Consider the following 21,683-nt stretch of genomic DNA (forward strand, 5'->3'; position numbering starts at 1 on the left):
ATAGTTACATGAAGTAAAATTGGAAAGATAGTTTAGAGTCAGATTGTGGAAGGTTTTAAATTGTGTTGTTTGTATTTTATTCTAAAGGCAACAGGGAGCTATAGGAGATTTTTGAGCTAGGGAGTGTTATGGCTGAATTTACCCACATATTTGTCACACATTTGACTCCTTGAGCTTATAATTCCTGTAACCCTCTTTTTTTTTTTTTTTTTTTTTTTAAATGTGAACTCACAGCTAGGTGGTGTAGGGATGGAGTTGGAATCTAAAAGACCTGAGTTAATATTCTGCCTCAGAGACTAGTTGTGTGAACCTGAGTAAGTCACTTAACTCCTGTCATTCTCAGTTTCCTCATCCATAAAATGGAAATAATAGCACCCACCTCACAAGACTATTATGAAGAGATCAAATAGGGTAAAATAAGTAAAGCACTTTGTGTAAAGTGTTTGCTATAGAAATGTTGGCTATCATTGTCTATACAAGGCAACTTGCAAATCTTAAAGTAAATGTAAATATTAACTATTATTATAATTGTTGTTATTGTTAATACCTATCCAACCCTAGCTCTCCCATCTTGTTTGTATGCAATTGATTTAAAAAATTCTCTTTAATAAAAATATATTCATTATATTCAAGTACCTTAGGTAAAAGCAGTTTCCAAGATGATTAAAAGCCCCAGACAAAAAAATTAAAAGCAGTACTCCAGGAAGCTTCCAGAGAAGTCAAGAGTTCACTGCTAGGGGCTTACAGTTGATTTTATACATCAGTCTTGTGCAGTTGATTTTTTTTTCTTTGCATTAAAATAATTTTAATGTTACATTATAGTTTAATCATAGAATAATATTATAGGAGCTTGACCCAATTAAAGATCATTCTCATCCAATGTTCTGTTTTCTAGATGGGAAAACTAAGCACAAGTACTCTGCCCAAGGTCATACAGTTCAGTAAGTGACATATGCAACAGTAGAACCCAAGTTATATAACTTGGATAGGGCAGTATTCCTTCCATTTTTTTTCTTCCCCATTTTAAAAATTATAACTTTTTAATGACAGTACATATGCATGGGTAATTTTTTACAATATTATCCCTTGCACTCACTTCTGTTCCGATTTTTCCCTTCCCTCTCTCCACTCTCTTCCTTAGATGGCAGGCAGTCTTATACGTGTTAATATGTTATAGTATATTCTAGATATAATATATGTGTGCAGAACTGAACAGTTCTCTTATTTGTGCAGTGGATTTTAAAGGGATATATGTAGGGAGAGAGGGGGTATATTTATGAACATCAGATCTAGATGCAGTGTATAGAATCTGGACCAGGAGTCAGGAAAATTCATTTTCCTCAATTCAAATCCAGCTTTAGATACTTCCTAGCTATGTAACCCTGGGCATATGATTTCCCCATTTGCCTCAGTTTCTTCATCTATAAAATGAGCTGGATAAGGAAATGGTAAACAATTGTATTATCTTTGCCAAGAAATCCCCAAATGGGGTTATGAAGTGACAGGACTGAACAATAACAGGAAGAGGATTTAAGTCTATTCCAATATTTGGATCTGTTTGTAATAGATCTCCCCCAAAGAAGATCTTGTCTTTTCTTTCACATGCAACAGTGTGCCTGTGTTTTCTGCTGCAGAATGCTCTGGCTCTTCTTCTCTTCCTATCACAGTGATTCTCAAAGCATAGTCTATAGACCCTCTGGAAGTCCTCAGGATCCTTTTGGGGGCTTCTAATTAAAAAATTATCATCATGATATTACCAAGACATTAATTGTCTATTAAAATATTCCTTTTTCTGATTGCTTGTCTGTGTGAGGCTAGATTTTCTTTGCATATTCCGACCAAAACAGCATATCACAACAGATTGAATGCAGAAGCAGTTTGAGAATCCAGCTGTCTTCCATTAAAATAGATTGCAAGTAAATTTACAAAAATATGTAAAAAGAATATCAGTCTTCTCACCAAACTTTTTATTTTGGAAAGTATACTTGTTTTTCATTAAAAAGTTAGTTATATTAACATATATTGAGTTTATTATAATTTTTGATGAATCAATATATTTTTATCAGTTTTAATTTCTTATAGTAAGTATAAGTAGATTGTTTTTCAGTTATGTCCAACTCTTTGTGATCCTACTTGGGAAAGATACTAGAGTGGTTTGCCATTTTCTCCTCCAGTTTGTTTTACAGATGAGGAAATTGAGGCAAACAATGTTAAGTGACTTGTCCAAGGTCACACAGCTAATAATTGTCTAAGGCTAAATTTGAACTCATGAACAAGAGCCTTCCTAATTCCAAGCCTGATGCTCTTTCCATATCACTCACACATATAACAGCTATGTAGGTGGATAAGAACATAAAAGGGGAAGAGACCAAAAAGGTGGAGAACCACAGCTATCAGGTCATTTTTACCTCTCTCAGGAGAGGAAAGACTCATTTAAAGCCGTGGGATGAGCTTTGGATTTGGAGTCAGGATATGGCTTTATTTTCCAGCTCTTTTCCTTGCTGGCTATATGACTTTGGTGGATACATTTCTCCTATTTTAGTTTTCTTCCTTGTAAAATCTCAAGGGAGTGTGATTCTGTTCTGCCCTAAATTCTGGGGACTTGTAATTTTTTTTTTAACCCGTAATATAATTGAAATCTTTGTCTCCCTTTCTCTTCTAGGGCTTGATGTATCAGGATGCCTCAAGATGGGGAATAACCTTTCAGACTTATGTGCAGCTTACCATGCTGGACCAGCACACCAGGCCTCAGGTGGTTTTCACATGCTTAATTTTCCCTCCATTCCTCTTCTTTCTTTCTCTCCCCCCATCCCTTCTCTTTCTTTGTTTCTTTTATTTATTTTTTTCCTCTATAAATTTAAGTAGAACTCTTTAAGAATAAGCTTTTAGGGAACTTTTATTTTCATTTTTTTTAAGCAAAAACAAATTCTTACATATAGTTTGTTGGGTTACACCAAAGTATAGTAGAAAGTCTGCCCATTAGACTGGAAAGAAGATCTTAGTTCTAGTTCTGGCCCTATTAGTTATATTAAGCCAGGTCCTATCTTTTTTGGGGGGCCTCAGTTTCCTCATCTGAAAAATGAGGAAGTGGAGGAGGTGATTTCCTTTTCTACTTCTAGTTTCCTCCCTTATCTTAGAGTCCTTCCTATCTCTTCTACTGCTCAGTTCTGACATTTTCTGATCAAAGAAACTTTCCAGCTTTGACATTCTGTGTTCTAAGGTCCCTTCAGCTCTGACTTTCTCTGTCTTTTGGCCCTGTCCAAGAACATTATCCATGCTAAAGAATGAATGTGAATGATTCTTCCCATGATTGGGTTAACTGTTCCTTTATGATAATTAATATTTAGAGTAAGGTACAGGCTCATATATGTGTCCTTGGAAAATAAATCCTTTATTTATTTTTGCAAATTTGAATTTCACTTTTCTCAAGTAATATTTCTTCAAGTTCCAGGAAGGATGAAGAAGAGAAACTCAAGATAGTCCTTAGAGAAAGTAGAAGGAGGTGATTTCTCTGTCTTTCACATTCATTAATTAATATAGATAATGTTTTTGGAAAGGGTCAAAAGATAGAGAAAGAGTTGGAGGGGATCTTAGAACATAGAATGACAAAGTTGGAACGTTCTTTTGAGCAGGAAATGTCAGAGCTAAGCAGTATTTTAGAACACTGAGCTGGAGTGGATCTAAGGTAACAGAGAAAGCTAGAAGTAGGAAAGGAAATCACTTCCTCCACTTCCTTTATGGAGTATGAAAGGTGATTTCCATTGAAGTCAATTTCTTCAACCATGAAAATGGAAATCCTTGAGAAACTCATTACCTCATTAACCACCATCTTTGGGAAATCTGATGTTGATGAAGAGAAAATTACCACTCAGAGCCAAGAGGGTGGAGACAGTAAGGGTCTTCCTCAGATGTGTGAAAAGATCAAAGTTGATATTATCTCAGATTTCTACAATATTGTTTGTACAATTTGTACAAAGTAACAAACAATATTGTAATTGATTTTATGATGTATTAATTTTATGATTGAGTCTGCATCTGCCTAAAGCTACTTTTCTATGTCTTTCAGTTGAGTTCAGGAATTCAACTTTCCCTCTGAGTTAATTTAAAAATACAACTTAACTTGTTACCATCCCCAGAAGATGTCTGTCCTTGCCTGACCTTGTGCAATTAGGGGAATTTTGATCTCTTCCAAGGAGACAAGCCTGATAGTTCTGATTTCTTAGCACAGATTACAAGAAGCAGGCAGATGTATCCCATAAAATAGTGAACATTTCTTAATTATTGGAGAGGGGTGGTTATGAGCCCTATGTGGGTGCTAGCCAGTAGATGCTTTCTACCCTATAGCCAATTTTATTGTCTTCCCCACCTCCCTACCTCTCTGTATTCCTCCAAATAGTGTGAAGACTAGTAAGCACTTTGACTTTGAGGTATTTGATCATTGCAAGGCCCTATTTATTAATTATTGTTAGTTTAACTAATAAATTGATCATGCTAGGATGATTGTCTCTCATTTTAACTTAACTTTCAAATATAACAGTGGGACATATAGAATAGAGAATGAAGAGAAGTGGTTTCTATGTGTTTCATAGTATTTGTCCACATCAAGTACAAACTAGTGAGCCACTTTTTTTTCCCCCTGTAGATTTCATCACTGCGGATGATGGAGCGGTCAATTCACAGTGCCAAATATATTTTTGTAGAAAATTTGTATAAAAGGTATAGTTCTTGGCTTACTGATTTTTAAAAATAACCATTGAGTAATTTTTGTTAAACTGTTTTCCCCTTCATTCATTCAACAAATTTATTGAGTATCTATGGGATATGTGGTGCTGACTATAATTTTCATCTAAAATAACTATTTGTCTTAGATATAGTGGAAAGAGACTGTTTTTATTATCAGAAGACCTGGGTACAGATTCTACCTGGCCTGTTTACTTGCCTGTGAGACTTTGGTCAAGTCAGAATCTGTATTTAAAGTCAGAAGTGCTATGTTCCAACCCCTATTCTGTTACTTATTCACTCTGTCATCATAGGAGACTCACTTCCCGTCTCTGACCTTCACATTCTTCATATGTAGAATTAAGGGTGATCTCTAATGTAAAATTTGCTTTGGAAAGTCTGGTGGAACTTCTTCAGAATCTAAGACAAGAGATGACAACGTTAAAGCCCTAGTGCAGTGGTTCTCAAACTTTTGTTTTCAGTATCTTTATCCTATTAGAAATTATTGAGGAGCTCTCCAAAGCATTTTTGTTTATCTGGATTATATTTATAGACATTTACCATATTGGAAATAAAAACTATTTTTGAATTTGTAGACCCTCTAAAAGGATTTCAGAGGCCCAGGTTCTTTGAGAACCACTGCCCTAGTGTTTTAATCCCAATACTTGCATGATATATTATAAAGAACTTTGACTGTAGAATCCTAAAACTTATGTCCAAATCCCAGATTTTTCCACCTATCAAACCTGAGTGATCCTGGTTCAACAATATCTAGCTCCTGGACTTCTTTCCCTCTATAAAGTAAGAGGTTGAACTAGATAAGGCGTTCTTTACTTTTTTGGGGTCATGGACCAAAATTGGCAGTCTGGCAAAGCCTGTGGACTTCTCAGATTCATATTTTTAAATAATTGAAGGATTTGTTGAATTTAGTTAGAGGTCAGTAAAAAGAAATATGGTATGAGTTTTTTTTTTTTTTTTTAACCCATACAGTTTCATGGACTCCATGAAATCTTTCTATCCTTGGAGGGTCAGTCTCTGGTCCCCAAGTTAAGAACTCTTAGGCTAGGTCACCTATAAGAAACCTTCCAACTCTGAAATACTAGGATCCTATGAACTTTGAAAATACTTCCCTCATTTGGACCCATGGTTCCTCCTTTTTAAAATGAGAGATTGAACTCGATAATCTTAAAGGTCCCTTCTAATTACAGCCTCCATATTCGGAATCCTCTCCTTTCTCATCTCTGCTTCCTGGCTTTCTTGGTGCCTCAGCCAAGATCCCACCTTCTCCAGGAAGTCTTTCCTAGTCTTTCCTTAATGCTAGTCATTGCCCTCTGAGATTAATTGCCCTGCATCTCCCTTATTTGCATCCATGATGTGTATATTATCTCTCCCATTTGAATGAGAGCTCCTGGAGAGTAGTTATTTTGTTTCCCTCTTTCTTGTATCCCTAGGACTTCGCATTGTACCTGGAATGTAGAAAGTGCTTAATAAATAAATCCTTGTTGCCTGATTAATAACCTGTTTTCATGGTCCATGTGATTCCCTGAAATTGCTAATCAATTCTTGTTGAAGAAAAGAGAGTAGTACTCAAAACAAGCCAGTGTTCAACTTAGATCATAAGTTCTTTGATTTGTAAAGTCCCACCAAAGTCACTGAGACCAGCCCCAGCCTGGCGCAAGAACCCTTCAATGCCATCCATGATGGGCATCTGCTTTCTTTCTACCTGAAGTTCTTAGTGAAATCGGGGATCTCCACATTCTTTCTCAGGAAGTCCATTCTCTGCTGAACAAATAGCTCTAGTGGATAGAAACTTCCTCCTTGGATCAAACCTCTTGCAGAGGAATCAGAGAGAGAACAGAAAAGGACTTTAAAAGCAGGAACAAAGAGGAGGATTTGTCTTGGTCTATTTGACTTCAGAAGTTAGGATTAGGAGGAAATTACAGTCCAGAAAATTTTGGCTGGAAGTCAGGATGAACTTTCTAAGATCTGGCTCCAAATGAGAGCTTCCTGGAGGGATGGGGAGGGCCATCTTACTTTAAGCAAAGGCAAGTTAACCAATTTATCAGTTACCTCCTGGAGGATTGGTGGGGGGGAAGGTCAGGAATGGGGTGGTGGGGTCTAGTCTTTTCCAGGAGCAGGTAGGACCAAATGACCTTCAAGCTTCCTTTCCACTCAGAATTTTTTATTTTCTGAGCCACAGTCTGTCACCCTGTAACTTTTAGTCACAGGACCACCGTTTGGGTCCAAATAGAACCAGTCTTATCTTTCTTCCCCATAAGCCCTTCAGACTTTATCACCTTTATTAAGTTACATCATGTTAGACTCAATCCATCAACTCAAGCCTTCTCTGTCATCTGGCACATCATGAAATCCTAGTGGATAGATCCTTAGACTTATAGTGAAGTGAACTAGATTCATATCCCACCTCAGATGGTTTTATTAAGCATCTTTGTAAATGTGAATGGAAGACTTTGGTTTTGTTCCAACATTGATTATGGATGCCGCTCAATGAAAAGAAAAGTGGATTTTGATATTTGGAGGACTTGAGTTTTAATCTGGGCTCTGCAATTTAGGAGCCAGGTGATTATGAGCAAGTCAGTTCTTCCTTTATGGACCTCAGTTTACTTATTTGCAAAATGTAGGGATTGGATTAGGTGATCTCTTTGGTTCTTTGCCACTCTGTTATCTGTGTAACCTTGAACCAGTAACTTAACCTATTTAGGTCTCAGTTTCCTCATCTATAGAAGGCTTAGTTCCTTCAGCTATAAAATGGTAATAATACAAATCTACTTCATAGGATTTATCATGAGGAGAGTGTGTTGTTTCTTAAAAGTGGCATTGAAATGTCAATTGTTATCATTAGACACAGTCTTCATTGTTTATTCTTGTTCACTTAGGATGTCTAGCTGTAGATTATGTAAGACTTTACATTTAGAATCATAGAATTGTAGACTTCCGGGCTTAGAAGAGATCCTTAATGCGTCGGTTCTTGTTGGAGTTGGAGGAGATCTTATAAATCATCTTATTTTAGAGAGGAGGAAGCTGAGACCCAACGTGGGAGAGTGCTTTACTCACTGTCACCAGCTTATTATTGTCAGTCAGAATGAGAGCTCACTTCTCCTAATTCTCATTCTGCTTTTCTTCCCAGCAGCTTGCTGGCTGTCTTTTGACTATCTCATTCTTTTTCATGACATAGAAAAGAAAAGACCTAAAATGTCAACGAATACATTTTGCTATTCACTCATGGCTCTGGTTTGAGTTTTGCTAGATTGGGAGGCTGAACCTATTGACTGCAGTAACATTTTTGGATTATTGATTAATTCCTTTGATTCAGGCTCTCCATGTCTACCATTCGGTGACAAATAAAAATAATCTTTTAACCCAAGATAAATGATCATTTTCTTGAAGCTTCGGTATTTTGGGTATCAGTCCAGGGCATTTGAAAATGACACCTTATCCAATGTAGTTTTTTGGATTGTAGCATACCAAGGTTGGACAGATAAATGGCACTAGTGGGCCTGGAGTCGGGAAGATTCATTTTCCTGAATTCAAATTCCTGAATTCCCACTTATAGCTGTGGGACCCTGGGGTTCACCCTGTTTGCCTTAGCTTCTTCATCTGTAAAATGAACTAGAGAAGGAAATGGCAAACCACTCCAGTGTCTTTGCCTAGGAAACTTCCAAAAGGGTCACCGAGAGTCAGATATGATGAAAATAACAAAAATACTGAGGTTACTTTTTCTTTTTCTTCTGATTTTGGAGACCTTCTATTTACTTTTTGAGTTCATACAACAGGATTTGATAGCAGTTAGGATTTGTAATCTTAGAAAACATGGACAATCATTCACACATGTTACTTATAATAATTGGTTTTTATCTTTTCTTTTTGATGAATCTGATTATTAAATGACAACTCAATCTGGAAGAGGGAATTAATTACTACGTTTATTGAAGACTTTGGTTTTGTTTCAACATTGATTATGGATGCTGCTCAATGAAAAGAAAATTGAATTTTGAGATTTGAGTTTTAACCTGGGCTCTGCAATTTAGGAGCCAGGTGATTATGAGCAAGTCAGTTCCTCCTTTATGGACCTTAGTTTGCTTATTTGCAAAATGTAGGGATTGGATTAGGTGATCTCTTTGGATCCTTGCCACTCTGTTGTCTGTGTAACCTTGAACCAGCAACTTAACCTATTTAGGTCTGAGTTTCCTCATCTGTAGAACAAAGGGTTTGGATTAAAGTTCCTTCTAGCTCTAAATCTATTGTCCTAAATCTTTGTTCTTATGATGAGGTGATCTATAAGACCTCTTCCTAGGATACTAAGGCCCTACTCAGGGTGCTACCTCCTTTTATGAAATCTTCTTGGCTTCCTCCCTGCTCAGATTTTCCTTTATCTGCATTCTCCTTTGTCCCCTTCATATTCTACCTTGTCTTATCCTTGTATACAATCCAGATCCCCTCACTAGATTATAAATGCCTTAAGTCCATAAGGGACAATGTTGTACATCATTTTTGAATTTCTCTGTTCTGCATAGAGCAAACACTTAAGGAATATTTGTCGAGTGACAGAGGCTTTTGGCTAATCCATATCTGATAGACCTATTGGTCTATCAATAGAAACCTATTGGAACATGGATGCTTTTGAGTCAGTTGTAACTTAATTGTAATCATAATAATATTGAAAATGTTGGTTCAGATGTTCAGTTCTTTTAGTAAATGTATCTTTTTTGATGAATGAGGAATAAGACCTAAGAAAATAAGAGCTTAAGATAATAGTTTCTCTAGTTCAGAATGGTTTTGTATCTTCTCAGAATTTTTTTCTTGGTGGAGGAGAGTGAAGTGTTAAGGGCAAACCAATGTGACATAAATTTAGTTTGATTTAAATCTTTTTTTTGTCATTAGATTATTATTGTTATTATTTTTTAGTTAACATCTATTCTAGGAAAACAGTGATTTGTTGGTAACCACAAGATGGCATATGTGGTACATCAGTGATTTTTGTGTTTCCTCTCCATTTCTGTCCTTGCTTTGGGGAAAAGCATTCTCAGATAAAATGATTAGGAAAACTCTTTTAAGATGCCAAGTGCTGACTTTCTGCTAATCACCATAGGGTTGACCTTTGATTTCTAGGAGCTGGGAGATTTGAATGCACCATTTCAAAGCTCTGCAACCATGGGGAAGTCACTCCTCTCCTGGGCCACATTTTCTCTTCTGTAAAATGAAGGGGGGATAGGTTACATAACCTCTAAGGTTCTCTCTAGCTCTGACATTCTATGGTTCTATGTTTCAACATCTCTTGTTGTAAGGCTTGTCTAGCTCTGACATGTTGTGTTTTACTGTACGTCCTGACATTCTGATTTCTATGATTCTTTCCTGCTTGCACATTTGTTTTCTGAGGTCTCTTTTGGTTTTGACATTTTGTGATTTTGTGTTCTGATATTTTCTGTTCTAAGGCCCTTTTCTCACTCTGACATTTTATGTTCAAAGGTCCCTTTTACTTTTGTCATCTTGTGGTTCAATTTTCTAATAATCTGTCAATCAAATACTTATTAAGCATTGGCTATGTGCCAGGCACTATGCTAAGCTGTTGGGGATACAAGGAAAGGCAAAAATTGCCTTTGTTCTTAGAGAACTCACCCTCTAAATGGGGAGATAACATAAATACCTGGATACATTCAGGAAATGTACATAGTAGATAGAGGGATGATCTTAAACGGGAAGGCAGTAGCAGCAGCATGGCCAGAGTAAGGGAAGGAGATATAGCATTCTAGGGCTGAGGCCTATTACAAAGGCATAAATATGGGAGATAAGAGTATTTTGTATAAGGAATAATAATTAGGCCAGTGTCACTGAATGGTAGAGTTCACGGAGAGGAAAAAGATATGTAAGATTATCAAGATAGAATAGGTCCAGATTGTGAAGAGCCTTATATACCAAACAAGGGGCTTAATTTTTATTTTTTTTTTTCTTATAATCAACCCAAGAGATAATAGTGAGCCACCTAAGCTTCTTGAACAGGGTAATGAGCAGGGAAGTAATCACTTTGCCCATTTTGTGGTGAATGGAGTTGAATGGGCAGAGAATTGAGGCAAAGAGACCAGATAGAAGACTGTTATAGCAGTGAAAAGGATGTGGACCAGTATCCAGTTGTGTGAGTAGAGAGGAGGTGATAGAAATAACAAAACTTGTCAACTCACCAGTTATGTGGGGTGGATGGGAGTGGGATATTAAGGATGGCAACAGGGCTGTGAACTTGGTAACTGGGGATTCCAGGATAGTGCTATCCTTGATAATACTAGGGGAAGGTGGGAAGAGGGGAGGGTTGGAAGGGAAGATATAAGTTCTGTGTTGCTCATGTTGAGTTTATGATGCTTATAGGGCATGTCCAAAAGGTGGGTAGCTGATGGTATAAGCCTATAATTCAGGAAAGAGACCAAATTTGGGTCTTTAGATCTGGGAATCATTATAGAGATAATTGAACTTGTGGAAGCCAGTAGAATCACCAAGTAAAATAGTATAGAGAAAAGGGTCTTGGGGAACATTCACTGATGGAGGATATGACCTCTTATAAAGATATTGCAAAAATGATGATTTACAGGATCAAAGACTGAAGAGAAGAGAGAAAGAACAAGCAGACAGAAGTACATAGGATCAGAGAAACAAAAGTTGTCCCAGAGAAACTGTGGATAGTGCCATTCTATCCCCATAGGAACTTCTGAGGGGACACCCAAGGCATGTACATGTTCTCTCTCCTTCCCTCCCCGCTCTGTCTCTCTCTCTCTGTGTCTCTGTCACTCTCTCTCTGTCTCTCTCTCTTTCTCTCTCTCTTTCTCTCTGTCTCTGTCTCTCTCTCTCTCTCTCTCTCTCACACACACACACACACATTCTCTCTCTCTCAATACAATCAACCAAGAAACATTCATTAAACACCTACTATATGTCAAACATCTTGGAAGATTCTGGGTACACAAGGAAAATAAATAAAATAGTTCTTCCTCTGGAGCTTTTGTTCTGACTAGAGAGACAACATGTAAATGGAGGAAGTATATACGGAACATATACAAATTAAAATTGAGGGGGAGGCAGCAACTGAGAGGGAGATTGGGGAAGTTCATCATGTAGGCCATGATGTTTGAACTGAGTCCTGAAGGAGACAAAAGATTGCTAGATGAAGAGGCAGATGAGAGAGAAGGTCAATTGATGCCAAGGCTAAGAGCACGGACTGGCCAGCCCCAATGGTTTTTGATACTTGGGGTATTATGGGGCACCTTGTGGCATGGAGGAGGAGAGCAGTGACGATTGCTTTTCTCCTTTCAGTGGCAAGATGCCTGAAGTGGATTATGTGGTCTTATCTGAATGGTTTGACTGGATTGTGAAGAACATCGATGTTTCAGTCGATTTGATAGGTAAGCAGTATGTCTACCTGACCTGTGGCTAGCCAAACTAAAGTCTTTATTGCTTTGAAATTTCTTTTTCCATGCTGAAGCTCTCGGACAGAGGTGGTGGCTAGAGATAGTTAGCATTTATTATTTTCCTCCTGGATGCCCGACACTACGGGAATAGAAAAAAAGGCAAAAGGCATCCCTTTCCCCTTGAGAAGCTCATGATCTAATGGAAGAGCTTAGAGTTAGTAGAATAGAAAAAACACTGAATTTGATAGAAAGTTAATAGGAGAAAGATAAAAGAATAGCTATGGAGCAATGAGAGCTGGAACCAGAGATCATATTTTATGTAATTATAACTTCAAATAGTTGAATTTGAATACATACAATTGAATATATACTTCAGAGAATTCATTATTCACACTGATTAGGACCTAATTGTATAAGCAAATATTTACATTTATCTATACCCTGGGCAAGTAATTTAAAGCTTTGTCTGCCTCGAGAAGATCAAATTTAGATCATACTTTGCAAACCTTAAGTGCTGCTGCTTATTAAGCTTGTGGACAAAGCCAGCCCCATGATGTTGGAGTTTTTAGTGATGATTATTCTAGCTCCCATTTCTTTAGTTTTTTGCCATTCACTAATCAGCTTTTGCATACAGAAGTCAAAGGCAGTTTTTCAATAACTGTGTTGTAAAACTCTTCCCAGTGATTGCACATTCAAATATTGTTTCCTAATGGCAGTTTATCTCCGGACCTCTCCTGAGACTTGTTACGAAAGATTGAAGATGAGATGCAGGGAGGAGGAAAAAATCATTCCACTGGTAAGGAAACCCTTTCTGTATTCAGAGTCAAGCCCCTTCTTTCCTCCAGCCTTATTATTTGTGCCTTTGCTGCTTCTCCTTCTTCTCCCCCTTTACTGTAATAATTCAAGGATTGGAGAGTTTGTTGTGCAGATTACTGTCCATTGATGGAGATTCCTGTCCCTGCTTGCCTTCATAGACAGTCTTCAGCAGTTGCTGTGGCTAGAAAAAAACTAATCACCGAGCATCTCCAGACTTACCAAGGCTGGTCCCCTAACCAAGTTATCCAGTCTGTTAGTGGACCTATAAAAGCCTTTCTTCTTCCTGGTTTTCAACACATTCTACAGTCCAACATCCCAACCTGCCTTTCTAGTCTTATCTCTTTTTCCTTCTGTGTCTCATCTCAACTTTGTGCCTCTCCCTGCCTCGCTGCCAGCATGCTTTTGTGCCTGAGAGAGGTTTGTTGTTGGCTCTTCTAGAACTTCCTCTCTCCTTACATCACTTTTGAGAACTCCCATCGTGATGAGACATGGGAAGAAAGCTGTGCTTTTCTTCTCTGTTCTTATTTCCTTTTTATAGCCTGTTTTGCACTATAATGATTGCAAAATTAATGTATTGCATATCAAGCCCCCTGAGGGCAGGAATCATGTCTGACCAAGCACCATTCCTTCCCCAGTGCTAGCATAGTGCTCTGCACACAGTGAGTGCTCAGTAATTATCAAATTAATTTGTTGTCTCTTTACTATGCCTACTAATTAAGAAGTGGGAACTTAAAGGACATTGGTTTTAAACCAGTGTCACTGCTGCTGTCAACCCTTAATTTCTCCCGGGTCTGCAGAACTCAGTAAGGAAAGGTCACTTCTTGAAGGAGAAACTATCGCTATTAGAGCCCAACCCAGCAGCAAATGTTTATTAGACTTCTGCTGTATGCAGGGATCCCTGCTCTGTGCAGGGGCTTGTTAAAGGGTTACTAGGATGGATTCTGCCTTTATAAAGGGCTCCATGGTTTACAAGAAGAATAAGGCCCTAACAGATACACTGCACAGGAAGACAGTTAAGTGCATTTACCATGAATTATGATCATAGTGGTATCATATTATAAAGCAGAGCTGCACCCGCAGAGTCCAATCTCCTGTAGGCTTATAGTGGGCATTTTCTTAGCTGTTCATGTGTCTGAAAACCCAAGATCTGTCAGCTCCCTCTGGAGGATCAGTTACCATTCCTGAAAGTTGGTTTGAGAAAGAAGCCAGCCACTCTGGAATGAATGAATGGAGCCCCGGACTTGGGGTCCGAGCTCTCATTCTGCCTTGGGGATGATCTTGGCCAAGGCACGTCATCTCTCTGCCTGGGGATAATAACAGCACTTACATCCCAGGGTTGTTCTAAGAATCAAATGACATGGTAGAATGTAAAGCATTTTGCAGTTTTAAGCACTATATAAAAACTAGCTATTGCTATTAAGAGTGAACGAAAAGGCATTTTTTTATTATGTCATCTAGTGATTAAAAATCAAGGTTTCATGGTTTCTCAACATATTCCTTATTACAACAATGAAGGAACAGAGTAGTATCTGTCTTTTTGGATGTTCAGAAAAGAAAGGGATGGCTAGGGCGCGGATTGATGCCTCAGGCAGACAATTAGATTAGATTCCAAGTTTTAGCTAGCTCTGAGGCTTGATGATTCTTCAACACTGAAGTAAAAATTTCAGCTAATATCCTAATAAAGAGACTTTAGCAATAGGGCCCCCAAATTACTTGCTGTGACCCAGTTGGATTCATTCCAGGGATAAAAGGCTGGTTCAACATTAGAAAAATAATTAGTTGTGCGAACAACAGAAACAGTGATCGTATGGGCTCTCCTAGTGGTCCCGTTCCAAGATTCTGGTTAGGAAATCGCCGCGGCTGCCAAACATTCAGAGGCCTAATGGAATGCGGGAGAGCTTCCTTCTCTGCCTCCGTGAGAGTCGCCGTGAAGGTGACTGGTTTGCTGGCAGGAAGGACTGAAGGGTTGGGGTGAGCTGGCCACAGAGAGGCAGCGGTCTTCTGGGAGAGGGGAGAGGCCAGGCAGGAGACCAGCTGCTGCTGGAGAGGTAAGAGTCAAAGCTGCAAGACAGATGGGAGTCTCGTGTCATTCTGGCTTGAAACTGAATTGCGACAGCTAGGGAAGCAGAAGTTTGCGCTAATGAGAGGAGAGCAAGATGTTCGGTGGAAAAACATCTAACTTGATGTATCAGATGGTTGTAACTTAATACAATACATAATAAATGTAGCCCACATTTATCTAGTGCTTTATGTTTGCAGAGAAATTTGCACATGTGGTCCTGCCTGATCCTTTCACATATTCTCATTTCAGCCAGACTTCATCTCCCACCTTCATGTTCTTGCACAAGCTGTCTCCAAGCACAAAATGTTCTTCCTCCTGCCTTTGCCTCTTAGAATTCTTAACTTCCTTCCAGACTTAGCTCATAAATCGGTTTCCTGATCCATTGAGTTGTCAGTGATCCTTCTATCTCCTCAAATGGCCAGTTGCATACTTCTCTGTCTATGTTATATCCTTCCAAAAGGATCTTTGAGAACCTGTTTCCCATCTTGTCTCTTCAAGGAATTGTGCTTGGTGTTTGGGATGCAAACAGCCTGTGCTTAGTAAATCTTATTGGATTAGATTGAATTGATCTTCAGAAGGTGGCTGGGGAAGGAGGTCGGGACTTGGAGAAGCAGCATCACGGATCTCCTGTGGAGAGAGAGGAGCATTGGGTTTGGAGTTAAAACACCAGGATATGATGTCTGTGTGATGTCTCTCTATGATCTTTGGGTCTCAGTCTCCATATCTGTAAAATGAGGGAGTCAGAATACATTTCCTCTGAGATCCTTTTCAGCTACAAAATCTCTGATCAGGGGAATATCCTGAGGCTCAGAGAGGGAAGCCACCCTCAGTTTCAGAGAATGAAATCCAAGGTCACACAGCTACTAAGTAAATAGTGGGGCTGCCAACCCATTTTTCTGACTCCAAGTTCAGTGTTCTTTTTTTTTTTATCATTCATTCAACAAACCTTTTTAAAGCAGCTGCTGTGTTTAGAGAATTGTTAGAGAATAGGTATGTTAGAGATGCAAAGTTGAGATCTGACAGATTAAAGATTTAAAGATGAAGACATCTTAAGAACCATCTAATAATTGAATACCTCACAGTTTATAGATGAGGAAACTGAGATCCAGAGGAATTAACTGATTTTTTGAAAGTCACATAGGCACTGAGTGACAGATCTGAGATTCAGACATGGGTTTTCTGACTCCAATTCCAGCTACTTTTTGTTATACCAAGTCTTGGCCCATGGAGATTCAATGCATGTAACTAGTAACTAATTTGCAATAACATGTGATAAATGCATCAGAGAGTTGCACAACCAAGTGCTTAGGTGAAGCCTGAGAGGAAGGTATAGATGGGCTGAGGATCCGGGAGAGCTTCCAGATGCCCACAGTACAGCGACTTCTGTATGTTGTTCTGCTGGCCAAACTTCTCAGTTGAATCTGCCATCAAAGGTTGGATGGCATCTGCCACTTCACGTTACTGGTCTTAGTTCCAAGCCTGGTAGCTATATTTGACCGTCACCTTTGATGGCCAGAGTTGGAGTGCTGACGGAGATTTTGTTGATGTAGAGATTTCACCACAGCTCTGTGTGTTTGAATGACTTTGCAGGAATATTTGGAAGCCATCCACCAGCTGTATGAGGAGTGGCTCATTAAGCAAACCCTCTTCAAAGTGCCCTCTCCTGTTCTGGTAAGTATGTTTACCCCAGTCCTCACAAGAACAGCAGGCTGTCTGGGGCTTTCCAGAAAGACACTCATCATGCTAGGAGCTGGAATGAGGCACTAGCCATCTGTCAGGGTCTGGGAAGTCACGGAACCTCAAGAGTGAGTTTACAAGAGGAGCTAACATCACCTGGTTCTAAACAGGACTCCTCAACTTTCTGCTCAGGGGGACTCATGCTTAGATTCTTCCGGGAGCAGTAGCTCGCATTTCTAACGTACTTAAAGGACCTCCCGAGTGCTTGTCTCTAGATGTAAATGGTACAGGTGGGACCATCCACATTTTACGGATGAGAAGAAAGGTGGTGACAGCTGGCATTTCTGTAGTGCTTTTTGGAGTTACAAAACACTTCGGAACACTGGATTTGGAATTAGAAAACCTGTGTTTAAATCCCGCATCGTTGTGTGTTCTTGGGAAAATCACGTACCCTCTCTGGGGCTCCACTTCCTTATCTCTAAAAATTAGGATATTGTATTTCATGACTTCTAAGGTCCCTTCCAGCCTTACATCCACGATACTAAATATGTCTGGTTCTCCCAACAGCCCTGTTGTGAGGTAGGACAAATACTATACCTCTTTGATGCCTGAAAAAATGGAAACCCAGAGAGAAATGTGTATGTGTGTAGTGTGTTTCTAAGTATCTACACGTTATATACACACATAGAGAGAAGGAGAAAAGGGAAGAAAGAGAAAAAGGAGGAGAGGGGGAAGGGAGGGAAGGGAGAGGAAAAGAGAGAAAGAGAAGAAAAAAGCCCAGAGAGAGGCATAGGCATCTAAGCTAGGTGCTTCTGTGGATAAAGCACCAAACTTGGAATCAGTTCAAATCCTGTCTCAGGCACAATCTGTGTGACCCTGGACAAGACATTTAATCTATATCTACCTCGGTTTCCTATTCTGTAAAATGAGAATAGTAATAATACTTGTCTCCCAGGATTGTTGTGTGAATGGAATATGATAAAGTTTGAAGAATGCTTTGCAAACCTTAAGGTTCTCTATAAGTGTTTATTACTACTGCTACCAGTTACCACAACTACTACTATTACCATCACTATCACTACTACTGTTACTATTATTACCAACACAACTACTACTACTAACCACCACTAATACTACTACTAGTACATTATGATGATCAGCTACTACTCCTACCTAGTACTATTACTCTGCTACTAATCATTACCACTACTACCACTACTACCATTACCATCCCTACCCCCACAATTACTATTTCTGTTATCACTAACACAACTACTATTATTAAATACTACTAGTTTTACATTATGATGATCAGCTACTACTCTTACTCAGTACTACTACTCTATTACTAACCACTACTACTACTACCTCTACTACTACCACCACCACCACTGTCACTACGATTACTATTTTACCAACACACTGCTACTAACCACTACTAGTACATAATGATGATCAGCTACAACTCTTATTTAGTGCTATTACTCTACTACTAACCATCATCACTACTACCACTACTACCATTACCACTACTACACTACTACTAAGCACTATTACAACTACTACCTGTACTACTTTTACTGCTACTACTATTACTGTTACTATTACTACCACAGCCATTATTACTACTACTACTATTATGATGACCTGGTACTATTACTACTACTTAGTACAATTACTGTAGTACTAACCACCACCACCACTATTACTACTACTACCACCATCACCATCACCACCACTTCTACTACTACTATCATTAATATTATTACTACTGCCATCACCTTTACTACTATTACTTCTACCACCACCTCCACCACTACCTAGTATTACTATTCTAGTACTAACCACCACCATTACTACTACTAGTTCTTTTTGTGTGTTGGCAGGAGGGAGAAAATTGAAATAATTATACTTTTAAACTCATGGAAGAAAAGTACTGATGGTATTTTCTTCAGCATTCCCAGGAAATGATAATTAGAGCTGTGTTACAGATCTGTAAAGAACCTGGAAAGTCCTTTAATCCAGTCCTGCTTTTTCTCAAGTTAAGGAAACGAAGGCCTGTTTCCTCCACAGTAAGTGGAGGTAAATGTCAGAGCTGGGATTTGAACCCAGGTTCTCTCTCTTCAGATCTAGTTGCAGCACTCACCATGCTAAAGTGAATTGTCCAGATAATAAAAACACTTTTTATTTTAACCCTGAGAATGGCAGGCTTCCTAGAAAGCCCAGAGGACACAAAACAAAATTCATACTTTTTTGGAAGATTCCTGCCATCATAAGGAGCATTAGTTGCTGTTCTGGGTCATGTCCAGTGATGGTCATAGGAGCTGTCAAGCTGTGTGTGTCCCCCTTCACATCTCAGTCTTTAATATGCTGAGAATAACATGAATGGCAGCTGTTCCTGGTCATTTTTGGCCACTCTGTTTCTTCCAGTTGTCTTCCTCACAAGTGTGTATCTGCCATCCCCTGTGACTGAAGATGCTAGTTTTATCCTAACTTGTTAGAGTCCTTTCTAAAACAAGCCAGTAGGTTGGACAAAGGCCAAAAGAGTTCTCTGAATTGCATGAACTTAATTTACATTCTGGGAGACATCTGATTAGACGCCTCAGGAGGCCCTTTTTGCTAATGGCTATATATTTCATGGACCACAACGGGGTACCATAGTGCACAGAGTGCTGGGGAAAAACTGAGGAGGACTCATCTTCATGAGTTCAAATCTGGCCTTAGATACTTCCTAGCTGTGTGACTCTGAGCATGTCACTTTACCCTGTTTGCCTCAGTTTCCTCATCTATAAAATGGGCTGGAAAAGGAAATGGAAAACAATTCCAGTATCTTTGCCAAGAAAACTCCAAATGGAGTCATGCAGAATCAGATATGATTGAAATGACTGAAAAAACAATACATTCTATGTGGATGAGGTTGCTAAATTAAATTACTTCCAGATAAGTGAGATAATATAATATTTGACTCTAGAGCAAGAATTCTTAACTTGGAGCCCATGAACTTTAAATATACAAACACACATACATATACATACATATATGTATATATAGAAAGAGAGAGAGAGTGTGTGTGTGTGTATATGAGTGTGAGTGAGTGTGTATATATATATATGTATATGTATATACACACACATACACTTTAATAACTATTCCAATATAATTGTTCTCTTTTGTAATCTTATGTAGTTTTCTTAAGCATTTAACAACGCTATTCTAGGAGTAGGTCCGTAGATTTCCCTGGATTATCACAAGGTTAGGTGCCGAGTCTATGCCACGGAAAAAACCTAAGAGCGGCTATTCTAGGATTAGTGAGCAGGGCCTAAGAGAGGGTAGAGAATGGACCCAAGTTTGGGAACCATTCAGTTTGTAAACATTTATTAAGCACTACTATGTCAGGCATCGGGCAGAGTGCTGGGGATACAAATGAAAAAAAAAGACAATCCTTGCTCTTGAGGAGCTCACAGTCTAATGTTATAACATCATTTATAAAATGTAAGGATTGGCTGAGATCATCTCAGAAGTCCCTTCTAGCTTTGTCCTTCCATGATCCATAGAATTTACTCCTGCGTGCTGGGATGGGCCTGACCACTTCCTTTATTTGAATCTTATTGGCAAAGCAACAATTCACCTCTTCCTCTTTCAAAGAGTGGTCCTCTGGCTAATTATAGAAATGAATTTCATCAACTACCTTCTTTTTTGCTTCTTTTTTAGGTAATTGAGGCCAACCAGGACACGCAGACGATGCTGGAACTCTATGAGAAAAACCGGGACCAAATATTAACTGCAGGGGATATGAAACATCACTTATAGAACCAGGAAAACCTATGTGATTGTAGTAGCAGCCTGTCAGAGTCTGTCAGTTTAGCCATGAGGAATAACTTTTTGAGGTACACTCAAGTGAATTTTCTATCACAAATTATTAAAAGTAAATGTGTATACATACACATGCAACATGCTATAACATACATGAAATGCATGTACATGTATATGTATATATGTCTACTTTAATATACTAACTATTGGAGTATACACAGCTTTGTGTATACATGTATGTCTTCAGTACATTTCATGGCGTTCTTCTATTACTTGAGTGTCCACCATGGAGCCTATTGATGCGATCCACCTGATTTTTGGGATGTGACCTGCCTGAGATTTTTAGCAAAAAAAAAAAAAAAAATCACTTAGCATAACTATGTGGCAGGCCATTTAACTGACTGCTGACGAGTGCTGCGCTAGCAAATTTGGACCAATTAATCCTAATTGAAGTTGAATGTCATTCATCATCTAATTAAATTCATCAGCCTCCACAAGCATATATGGTCATTGCCATTATTGGAGACTTGGAATGATTTTTTTCTGCTGTGTAGCTCAATTGTAGGAGGTATAATAGTTGACTTTTAGTCCTTTACTGTCCAAATCCACACTTTTGATGACCTAGGAATAGCTGCAGTGGTAGAGTCAGATCCTCCTGACAACTGCATAGTCCAGCCTTTTGTTGTGAGCATGGGAATGGGAGCTTGTATTTATAGAAAGAAAGTCGGGGACTGAATGGAGCCAAGTGTCATTGTTGTCTGGTCATTTTGTTTGCCAAGTTATTGAAGGGAATAAACAATTGTGGATTTTTTTGTTTGTTTTTGCAAACCAATGCTGCGTTTGGTCTCATTAAATATTAACGGTGTTACGTCCTGGTTTGAACTCCATCAAGGGTCTGGGTCTGAAATGCACCTTACTTGTATTGGTGCGAAATCATGTAACTTTTATGAGCGTGAAGGCTTTATTTTCTGAATGGCACCCTTTCTTACAGCTTGTGTTCAAGGAGAGAAGAGATGATAATATGGGGCGCCCTAAAGCAGGGATCTCAAATCCACAGGCCTGCCCTTTGGACTGCTTGTACCCCATTATACTTGGACGCGTGCCATTTGGCTTTTTGCCTCAAATAAATGGAATTGGAATTGGTTTTAGGATCCTCAGTGAAGAGAAAAAGACTTAGAATGTTA

At 38.8% G+C, this 21,683-nt stretch overlaps 1 protein-coding gene across 1 annotated transcript in view; it reads left to right on the plus strand.

The window, feature by feature from the left end:
- TK2 (thymidine kinase 2) overlaps positions 1-21,331 on the plus strand; it is a 41,555-nt gene extending 20,224 nt beyond the window's left edge. The window contains exons 5-10 of the mRNA XM_051975081.1: positions 2,663-2,752; positions 4,643-4,716; positions 12,037-12,125; positions 12,848-12,927; positions 16,600-16,680; positions 20,398-21,331. Coding sequence (XP_051831041.1) covers positions 2,663-2,752; positions 4,643-4,716; positions 12,037-12,125; positions 12,848-12,927; positions 16,600-16,680; positions 20,398-20,496 — 513 coding nt within the window. The 3' untranslated portion in view covers positions 20,497-21,331. The remainder of the gene's footprint in view (positions 1-2,662; positions 2,753-4,642; positions 4,717-12,036; positions 12,126-12,847; positions 12,928-16,599; positions 16,681-20,397) is intronic.
- The last annotated feature ends 352 nt before the right edge of the window (positions 21,332-21,683 follow it).

The sequence above is a fragment of the Antechinus flavipes genome, chromosome 2 (assembly GCF_016432865.1).
Source record: "Antechinus flavipes isolate AdamAnt ecotype Samford, QLD, Australia chromosome 2, AdamAnt_v2, whole genome shotgun sequence".
NCBI classification, from domain to species: domain Eukaryota; kingdom Metazoa; phylum Chordata; class Mammalia; order Dasyuromorphia; family Dasyuridae; genus Antechinus; species Antechinus flavipes.